Source organism: Crotalus tigris, unplaced genomic scaffold, assembly GCF_016545835.1.
Source record: "Crotalus tigris isolate CLP2741 ecotype Arizona unplaced genomic scaffold, ASM1654583v1 scf7180000018115.866842, whole genome shotgun sequence".
Lineage (NCBI taxonomy): Eukaryota > Metazoa > Chordata > Lepidosauria > Squamata > Viperidae > Crotalus > Crotalus tigris.
Window position 1 is genome coordinate 73743 of NW_024096832.1, and position 11381 is coordinate 85123.

General features: G+C 33.3%; 1 protein-coding gene across 1 annotated transcript; it reads right to left on the reverse strand.

The window, feature by feature from the left end:
* Nucleotides 1-404: 404 nt before the first annotated feature.
* LYSMD3 (LysM domain containing 3) lies at nt 405-6739 on the reverse strand. Its single transcript, XM_039348035.1, has 3 exons — nt 6563-6739; nt 5082-5369; nt 405-3099 (listed from the first exon to the last, which is right to left on the reverse strand). Exons 2-3 carry the CDS (start codon nt 5352-5354, stop codon nt 2524-2526), a joined length of 849 nt encoding a protein of 282 aa, XP_039203969.1. The 5' UTR covers nt 5355-5369; nt 6563-6739; the 3' UTR covers nt 405-2523.
* Nucleotides 6740-11381: the final 4642 nt, after the last annotated feature.

Below are 11381 nucleotides of genomic sequence, written 5' to 3' on the forward strand. Positions count from 1 at the left end.
AAATTTGAATATCAGCACACCTTACATAAATCCTAGGATGCATTTTTACAAGTAGAAAAATATTCTTGAAGAATATATATGATGGGTTATATGTTCTAAGGAATCACAATATTTTGTAACCTTTTTAATAATTCTAGGTATTTAGAATAAACCTCAATCTCCCTTTGCATAATTCAGTGCGATAAAACAATAGGGCATTTCTATGTATGTATTTCTCTCTGAACTGTACTTGATTTTTCTTTTTCTTTAGATGAGTTAATTATTTAAACTCTTTATGTAAGAATTTATAGTTTACAATGCAGCAGCTTTCTTTAGACTTTATGGAATAAGGTATGACACACAAATTCATTACTAAATATATATATTCTACAATTCATATGGTTGATTAATCACTCTAAACAGAATTAGAAATATATATGTATTTATTTAAGTTGTTCTTTTTGAAATAATACTCTGGCCAAAGGCCTTTTTATAAATTCTGAAACTTACATAAATCTCATTTTGTGAAAATTTATTTTCCAAATGGCAATTAAAACTATTTCATATGCTTATTATGTAGTGTACTTACAAATCTGATATTCTGACACTTAATAGCTTTGTTTTAATGGAATTTCTTAACTTAGTACTCCAAGTTTTTCCTTTAACTTCAAGTTATCTTTTCATAATCTTTCCAGTCCTTCACATGATGAAAATGTACTTTAGGAAAGATAAAAACATACAGCAACACTGTGTAAGGAATTGTAGCTTACACATTCTTAACCTTAGTTTCAAAATGCACTTGTTCACATAATTTTTATGAAGGAAGCTTCTATTCCATAAGTGTACTACTTATTCATGAAACTCTATAGATTGATATTTTTCAGTTGTAGAAATAAGGCACAACTCCTGAGCTATGATAAAACCCAGGACCATTTAACCAATACTTATACCATATCTTCCTTGATGCCTTTAATATTTTCTTTTCAAATGCCTTAATTCAAGTTATAAGAAAAGAAAAAAATATTGCATACTTGAGGTACACAACTTTTGGTACTTCAAAAACTGTAGATGGTTGAAAAATATTACTATCTGCTAGCCTGTAATTTTTATCGCATAGAGATCTTTGAAATAGTCTTGTACGACCTATTATTTTCCTTGTTTTATAGTTCTATCAGTCAGTCATACTTGGCCTTCCAATGCAGTCATGTGCCAATTGTAGAACATGTCTTAAAATTTTCAGAAATATTTCAGTTGCATTTCTTTGCTTGCGACTAGTCATATGCTAAAATGAAAAGAATGACCTTTTTCCTCTCTTAAGTATACATTGTAGTACACTTCCAATAATGCTCTAAGAAACAATAGGCTTGCTTTCCAAATAATATTGATCAGGCAGGTAATGCAGGAAAGCTCTGAATGAGTGCAAAAACAATATAAAAGTTCCAAATTAGAAGATTCAAGAAGGAAATAAGCCACTAATAATACTGCATTTCTCTAATGGAAGGGATTAATGTATTTTTATACATTTTGTATGGCTGCCATCCTGTATGTCTTACCCATGTACAGAATTAGCTTTATATAGTGCACTAAACCATAGCTGCTGAACCATGGTTTTCCACTTAAAAAAACTAACTAGCAGACCAAGCCAAAAGGTTTATTTTAAATAACTCAACGGTTAGTTTAAAATAATATACCAAATGAAACACCAAGCACTTAATGGCTCAGCAATTCAGCTCAACTGTACATGTGATACATTAGAGGCATCGGATTGTTTAACCTCCACAATGTCATTGTTATGATCTTGGAAGAAATCTGACATCGCATTACCATTCCTAGTTTCCTGAAAGGAGCTAGTACTCTTTAACTTTAATTCTAAATCATTTATAAGAGGGAGTTTGTGCAAACTGCTTGTGTACAGTATACAGCTCTTCCGCATTTGAAGATATGCAATATGATACAATGCAATGAGCACTTTGGGAACAAAGAAGTTGAAACAATGTGGAATTCTTTCACTTTTTTTCTGTTTAAGTTTCCATTCTCCGAAACTCATTGCAGTTAGAACAAAGGAATCATATGAATCTTTGGTTCCTTTTTATTATATAGTGTTCTTCAAATAATTCAAACTAATTATCCTGTTCACCAATACCAAGCAGTGTGCTTGTTCAATAAATCTAATAAACCAAACTATTCCTAATTCCACTATACTGTAATAGAAGGTATTATTGCTTGATATGCCTAGAATCTTCATACCATTATACCCAGATTAAACATTTTTTAAAGTAAATATGAAGTTTACTGTAAAGGTACTTCACTTAGATTGGTTTCAGTCCTATTAACTTCAATGGCAGAGTGGCAGCTTAAATCCATATATTTTGGCAGATCCAGATAAACTTTTAATTTTTCAATATATTGACAACTTTTCACAAACATAGTATATTACCATCAGAGATAGCCACTTTACAGTTCCACTCAGAACATGTTCATGCTTCTTTGCAGAATACACAGCAAGATAGATGACATTTAGGATGTAAAACCAAAACTTAATCCTCATGAAATAGGCTGCTTTATCTCATTTTCTAATGGCTTTGACTGAGATGGTGCAACTAATGAATATTCCACTGTAGAATGATGACTGACATCCACTTTGACCAAAACTTCATAATATAAAAGATAAAAAACAGGTGTTATAATGCCTACTACCACCATTATTACCACTGCTGTCCACCATCCAATTCCCCAGTCTGCACCATAATAAGGATCTTTCTGTCTGATGGGTTTACCATCTGGTTCAAAGTTCAATTGTTGGGTTGATAAAGCAGAAACAACTTCATTAAGATTTTCTCTTTTGGTAGCATTACACTTCACTATTTGCTCTATATCACGGTCCACTTCTTTCAAAAAGTTACCAGCTGTTTCAGTAGATGAGAATAACTCAGGTGCTAGTGATGAATCTGAGAATTCTGCGGAATATGAAGAGGAGGCAGATCTTGAATTCTGTCTATTTTTTGGAAAACAGTGTGTCTCCGTCAGAAGGCTGAACTTTTTAACTGGAATTTTAATAGTTCTTAATGCAAAGAAGTCCTGATCTGTGATAAGATTGTTCACCCGTTTGATATCTGCTACCTGAAATGTTATAATAAAATGAATTAGCTTAATTTAGAAAGTTTAACTGAATCACTCCTGTTGCTTTCAATCATTTGAAAAAAGCACCTGCACTTGTCAATATTGATACAAAGTCTTGTTTCAATATCAAACTAAATTATGTCAAATAATCAAACTGCATATTAGTGTTCACATGGCTAGCTTTCATTCTACAAAACAAATGTTTGGGATTCCTGTAGAATGAATTCTCTTGGAGAGAGACCAAAAGTGCTGGTTCACTGATTTTGGCTTAAATCACTGAATAAAGACAATCCAAATTCATTTGCTTGATTAAATGAAGGTAGAATAACCTCTTATCTGATGAAAGATGTTATGTCACAGCCCTAGTGCCAGTTGCAAAGATATTTCACTATTTGAAAATTAGCCATTGTGCTATATGAATAAGAGCTCAAGTTGAAGACTTGAGGTTACCAAAAACAACAAGTACCTGTACTCTTTTTCCTTAGCTATTTTGAAGCTACTTTTTTTTTCTTTAAAAAAATGCAGAAAGGACAGAAGGGATGAACTACCAATTCAAGCCACTTCATAACTGTGGGAGATGGATCTTCTAAAATTATCAGGACATGGCTGTTTGTTCAGGACTGGTCCCTAACATGTATAATATTGTTCACTTGATTTTGGCTCAGCATGTAGTACGAAACCAACCATGAATCAAGTTTAAAGGCTAGGCCATAGCTTGCTTAACAATTAATGACTGAATAAAAAAATCATTGAATGATTGAAAAAACAATTATAATTTAATCATAGTTATGTAAACTATGGTTTGAAACAATGATAATCAAAGTCATTGTTTTAAAGTGCTACAGTTATAGAATTCCATAGGCATCCAGTCTAAATGCATTTAGTAAAGTAAATACTATCAAAAGAAATAACCACTGAATATAAGAAAGCTATTTGAATGTGGCCTTAACCTTTTGCACAAATAAACATTTTACCTATAGCCTGCAGTAAAATTATTTGATCCTAAATATCTTTTTTCATAGTTTAAAATCAATTAATTTGGAATACTTTAGAATATGAGGACTGGAACAAAACTCTTTCTTGCAATTCTTTAATACAGCCATGTAATTTCTTGGAAATTCATGTTTGTCTTTCACAGCTATTGCACGTTTCAGGAAAATATGCACTGAAATTAAAGACATGAAATAGGCACTATCTCTGACACCTACATGCATTCTAAAGCAATTTATTTTCCTTTGAGTCTAAAACTATGCATAGGACTAAAAATTATTCTAGCTCCATTCAACACTCTTTCAAGAGCACACAGCCCCATTTTATTACCCTGTTCCCATCTGATTTGAGGTAGTTATACTGTTGTATAATATTTTCTATTCTTTTTTTTAAAAAATGTATCTTATATATCCTAAAGAGCTAATTAAAGAACTCTATAGTTTTACTTGTATGTTAAAAAAAGATTCTTAGCAATTTTTGATAGTCTTAAATTTCCCTCTCCACAAAATGCTAACTAGGTACTAAGTTTTTGGTAAATTTAATAAAATTAATTTGAGCAACCTCTCCCCCTCTGCCCGCCTTAAATCTGCTTATTTCCTCAGGTGGTATCACCAGATCACTGACACAGCCCCATTATAGTCCAACAAATAAAATATAAACACCAACTGGAAGAAAGTTAACTTTGTATGAATTAAAATAAAGATTTCTAATCCTATACTAATCCCCTCACTTCTGGAATTTTTTATATCACTTTCATAAAATATTGTTAGAAAAGAAAAATATTGATTTTTTAGCAATTACCAAAGTTTCAAACTAACTTTGAAAAACTATTTTTCTACTTGACAAACATACACTGTATATTTGTACAGTCCACAATCTAATAACTAACCCTTCAAATTGTTTTTATTGCATAATTTTATTTAAAAAACATTCTATATTTATATGTCCCTAACATGATACAATTATATGCAACTGGAAAAAGATAAACTTACTGAACAACTATATTGAAGAGCTAATGCATTTAGTGTATCTCCTTCTTGTATATCTTTAGTTATAAATACAATATCATCCATTCTTTCTCGTGAAGTGCTTCTCCGAGTTTTCTCTTTTCCCCGAGGTCGCAGTTCATATATTTCAACTTCATCCTCCAAAACATCACTGTCAGAACTAAGATTGTTCCCAAATGGATATACGTGGCTATCCACTGAAGTGGGCTGTACAACAGCTGGGAGTTGGAAACTTAAAGTCTGGCTTTTTCCTGTCATTCTACCAGGAGAAATCTAACAATGAAAAGAAAAGAAAAAGAGGGCAACTAAGTACAAATGTTTATAAAGATGTATATACATTATTTCATTCAGCTCTCTATTGGATATTTATTCCTCTAGATAACAATTCAATAAACAGAGATCCTTCAGGTTAATATTTTTTTAAAAAAAAGTCAATAGAAATAAACTGTCAAGACAGCATTGTTTCCATATATTATTGGAGCTAGCTATAGCAGAAGAAAGGAGTTATTAAGTCCAATATATACAGAGTAAATTACAACCCAATTGGCAATATGATAAAAACTTTGTACTAGGATATATTAGAAACATTAGACAGATGTCATGAACACTCGTTTACAAAAATCTTTGATCAAAATGTTTGACAAGTCAGACTTCAAAATAAAGAGGATTGGATAGACCCTTGTTTGTAACTGAATATATACACTGAAATATATACACTCGGGACTGCTGCCTCCTGCAATTAGACATCAAAAGATTATTATGAATACATAACTTCCAAGGTGACCTAAGATCTCCGATAATAAATAAACAGTAAGGGCTACCTACACCTGGTCTGATTGCTATGCCACAGATGGCTCTCCAAACTGAAGGTGAATTTCATTTACGCTACTATTATTGTAACCTTAGTTAAAATTAAATAGTTGATATGATCATTCACCAGTTGCTTTTGTCACTACATCTGGCAAGAAGTTTTCGACGTATCCCGCATGCTTTTGAAGTCTCAAGCACTTACACGTCGGCAGGAAGGAGGGCTCGGACCAAGGAAATCTCCAGATCCCACCACTATCGAAAGTATTGAACAGTCAGTCCCACTAAGTAAAAGGCAAATAAAAACTCCCAGCTGATAAACGTGTTATCTTGCAAGACTCCTCTGAGCTTTAACAAAAAGTTCAGTAACTGAAGCATTTCCCCATTCTAACAATAGAAGGAAACGATACAACGTCCTGATGCCACGCATCAAAAGCTGGGAAACTGGAACAGGAAGATACGATTCCAGAAAGAGGATGGGCGAGCTTGTGATGGAAAAAAGCACCAGGATCGGTGGCAGATCAGCAAAGCTGTTCCGTGGTCCACCGCAACATCTCTTGCCCTCGGCATTTGACCAGCTCCCGCCCGATTCCAGAAATTATTTTTCTAAAAAACTTTCCCTCCTTTTCGTATTACAGACTGGCAAGCAGATTACTTACCAATCTACCCAGGATCGGCCATTTGCGGAGGGTGCGTTTTTCGGCGCCGGCTCAACGTTCTCCGAGGACGCCACTATGGGAAGCCTAGAACCTAAAATAAAACGCGGCCGGTTTGCAAGAGCGAAAGCGGCCGCGCGTCGACAACATGTCGGCCACTCTGCTCGCCTATTTCTCGTGAGATCTCCAAAATCCCGCGACGGCATTTTCCGAAATGGCAACACGCTACTGTCGCGAGATTTTGTAAGGGCTCATCTACTTTTTTAGAGTGTTTTCATTTCTCTCGCTCCCTAATAATTTCGTGATGTATGTGCTTGAAGTATTCTCCATCCACTGGGCAGACAGTCATTAATATCGTGATATTACAGAATTTTAGAATTGTGGAAAATTAAAAACAGACTAAAGGTTTTTTTTTAGCATAATGGGTAGCTAAACATCCATTGCTTCTATCATAGAATGATAATCAGTGAATTTAATGACAGCTATTATTTCTTGTTCTTCAAGTTGCTGAGGAAAATAGTGAAGGGAATATGGTACTGTTTTGTTTTATGTGCTGCTGGTGTCCTCATAAAAGCGTTGTATGTATGTGGTGTTGGGGATAATACTTTTCAACCTGAAATCCATGGAATTTTCCTGAGATTGCCCCGTTTCTAACTGAAATAAAATATAAATGTTCAGCTGCAATACTTGTTACTTCCTTCTTTTGTTCCCAGGCATCTTTCTAAAACAGTGGTTCTCAACCTGTGGGTCGGGACCCCATTTGGGGTCGAACGACCATTTCACGGGGGTTGCCAACAACGCAGTCCGCCATTTTTTTCCCCTTTTCCTTAGCTGTGCTACTCCCTTTTATTCTATTGGCTTTTGAAAGCCAATAGAATAGACTCTCTTGAATAGAGTCTAATTCTGTTGGCTTTCAAAAGCCAATAGGAATTGTCCAGGTTGTCTCTGCCCTGCTGAGCCCACCAGAAGTCCCATTCTGCAAATGGTGCTGCACCAGTTGAGTAGTCCTTGACTTACGACCGGTTGAGTAGTCCTCAACTTACGACCGGTTGGGGATCGCGGCATTAAAAAGGTTGAGAACCACTGTTCTAAAATCTGTCCTTTAAACCTTTCAGAGAAAAATTTGAGTTTTAGCTGGAATTGTTGGTTAATATAATGCAATTCCATTTCACAAGTACATGTGGAAAAAGTGAATTCTATGTGTGAACAACTAGGAAGCCTAGTTTAAATTAAAGTTTATTCCAGTGGTATAAGTAGACCTTTTGGTTGTTTCTGCAAGATTTAACAAGATAAATGAATCCATAAGCATCTATCCTACTTTGTGTTTGACAGAAATCTGAAGCAGTTTTCACAAAAGAAGCTTTCAAACAATACCGCAGTAAAAAGATGGTAACAAGGAAATATATGATTTATCTGTGTTCATTATTGCAGAAATATAGTGTTATGGCTGGTCAAAAAGGCTAATAGAAATTAGTACAGCAGCAAATAAATTGCAGGAAAGTAAATGTATATAATGCCTTGCCACTTCTTGTAAATTTATTTTTATCAGTTTTAAAGTTTTGGATGATAATGTAAAAGGCAAATTAATTTCAACATTTATTTCCTTTATAATTAGGGTTTGCCAACTTTTGAATTGAAAATCCATCGTGCTTGGATGGGCAAAATGAGACCATTCTCCTTCACTTTAGGTCTTCTTACTAATTGTGCCTATGCAAACTCCAGTGAGTAGTTTTGTTGCCACAGAGTGTAAAAGCAATAATATAGTTATTTCTTGCCTAATGCTTCTTTATAGTAGCATAATTGTTATTCTGAATATGTATTGGTTTCAGAGGATTATGGTCCCACAATGTTTGAGACGTGTGTTTTAGACAGAATCTACAGTACAGAATCAAATATTGCTAGAGCTATGCACTTCTATACTAAAAAGGACCTACCTCACTCCTTTCTTTAACTATTTGTACCTAGTGACATTTTCTCATCAGTGTATAAAAGAGTATATTTCCAACTTGATGAACAGGACAGTAGGACAGTAGCTGTACAGCCTGTGAATACTAATGTAGATGCAGTCTTTCTCATCCATGATGTAAATTACTTCATTTATCTAAATGCATGTTAAATGAGTTAGCAAGGGCCAGTATTAATCACAGCATGACACTTGTATGTGCAAATGTTGCATAGAAACTTACTCATTGTGAGCAGCATATAAAAATCAACAACAAATGCAAAACCTAAATGAGAACTATGTATACTATTAAAACAACAATTATTTAAAATGGAAATCAAAACAAAAAATTGCTATAATTCATTTTAGTGGGGGGGGGTTTGCCTGCAAAGATGCTTTTGTGAGTTTTGTGAATCAAATTATGTCCACTTATTTCAACATCTTACACTTTTCCTCTGCCAAATGGGTTAGGATTATTGATCAATGATTGGCAGTTACCTCTGCATATGTATGTACCTACTCTACAATCATAACAAGGATATCACACCAATCTATTTACCTCTACAGTAAGCAAAAAATATTTTGGACATAAGCTTTCAATTAGTGGCAAGCAAAAAAGGTACAAGAATCTTAGCTCATATTAATATAATCGAATGTGTGTGTGTGTGTGTGTGTGTGTGTGCTTTAATTCTGATTTCACTTCTTATTTTTATTCTATTATTTTTCCTCAGGCATTGGAACTAATGTAAAGCCAAAAACATTCCTGCCTGCTCTTCCATTTGGTCACTTAGTTATCCCTATGCATTCACAAACTTTATGAATGATTAGAATAAGTTGGTTTCATATCTGCATATAGGTAAAACTGTTGACAAAACTGACAGTGTTACTGTACTAAGAAGTAAGTTTTATTTCTAATTAAAACTTACTTCTTAGTATAACCCTGTACTATTGCAACCCTGTGAGCTGTCCAGAGTCATGTATATGAGATAAATGGCTTATAAATTTACTATATAAATAAATTTATACATTTAAAAATCTTTAATAAAAATATTAAGAAATGAGAAAATTCCTAAATATTTAAGTGCAAGGGACTTCTAACAGTTACACCAATTTTAAAAGCTTTTTTGGAGGGATTTTAAAGCAATTTGCTCCACTCCCATATTCTATTCTTATATTCTCTTTGTCTTTTTATTAGATTCATCCTTTATGGCAATCTGCTTTAGAAGTTCTTAAGTTCTTTTCACATAGTGTCAGGAATGTTAATACCAGGATCTTATGATTAGATTTCCACAAGGAAAAAGTAGTAACATTACTTACTGCACACAAGGGTTTACAAGGTCTTAATATATGTTTAACATGATAGAATGGAGTGATGGAAAGAAACAACAAATTTCTTTCATTAGTTTTGTCTAAGCTCCTGAATAATAAATCTTAAAAGCTTCAATATTGATTCAAAGAAATGAATGGCTGAATCACTGGAAGGGTCTTAACAATTGGACAAATGCTTCCATGGTTACCTTGTGCTATGTAATGCGGTTGCCCAGCATTGTTGGTTTCCTCCCTCCACTGTTGAAGAAAAATAACAAACTGCAGGAAAGTGCCACACAGGGGGAACATAAACAAGAAGCATCATAAAACATCAAGAGCTGGACAATTTGACACAGATATCAGAAAGTCTAGTTTTATCTAGTATATTCAAGAAAAAACACTGCATCGCCTAAATGGAACCTTTTAATAATTTGTTTCATTATTTTTTAGGCCAATGTATCATTATACCTAAGTGTCATTAATTACCACTTAACATTTGACAAATTTGACAAATAAGATACTGGGCTTTTTCACTTGAAATGTTTCCAGTGATTGAAGAGTTTAGCTTCAGTTAATATGTTTACATTATTAATGGTTGAAATAAATTTATTTACAATGATAGAGAAAACTGAGGGAATAAAATCAATTTTGGTTTGTGTTTTTATTCTATGCATTAAAAGTCTAAAAATCCATGGACTGCAGTTGCATTGGTCAGTAAATAAAGTGCATTGTCTGTAAGTGGTAAATATGTGAAGAAAACCTATAGCATGGTCTAAATTCTGAATATCAGTTTTAGAGAACAAATAGAGGAATCACCTGTGAGCTTCCAAGAATATATGACTAAACATTCACAGAATGTGAACTAGATCATTTTTGGTCTGATCCTTATATGGTCAGATGAAAAAAAAAGTCTAGCAAGAGTTACAATGCTATGCCTATACAATTCCATTCAGAAGTAAGTCTCATTGTAAGTTAAGAGGCATGTACTTTGTTAAGTGGATGGTTTGGATATAACTTAAAATTGATACAGAGGAGGAATATAATTTAACAGAAAAAAGGATATTAATATTGTAGTGCAGAAGAAAGCCAAAAATCTATTATACCATAATTTATAAATATTGAAGATAAAAAAATAGATTTTAATAACAATGTTTACACAATTATGATTAGCCAAATATTTATTGTACTTTCAAACTGGAAATTATTTCAAGAAGATACCCATTTTTGGCAAGAAATAAATTGGCAAACTCAAAGAAAGGCATTTTGAATTCAATTTATAATATTATTTAGCATTATCTTAGATGTTGGTACATCCTGAAAAAATCTAGCTAAACATTTACTTGCAAACTGGGGATTATCATTCTCTGAGTATAATTAAAAATCTAAATTTAAAGTTTGCTAAATTAGCACAATTTATTAGATTCATATATCACAATTCAAAACTGTTAATCAAGTTTACTAATCCAAGTGACTGGATATAGACATTAAGTGAAAATCAAGCAAATCACATTGTAGCTTTGTGCTACATGCTAGCACATTTACATCATTCTACATTGGAGCAAATACATCCAG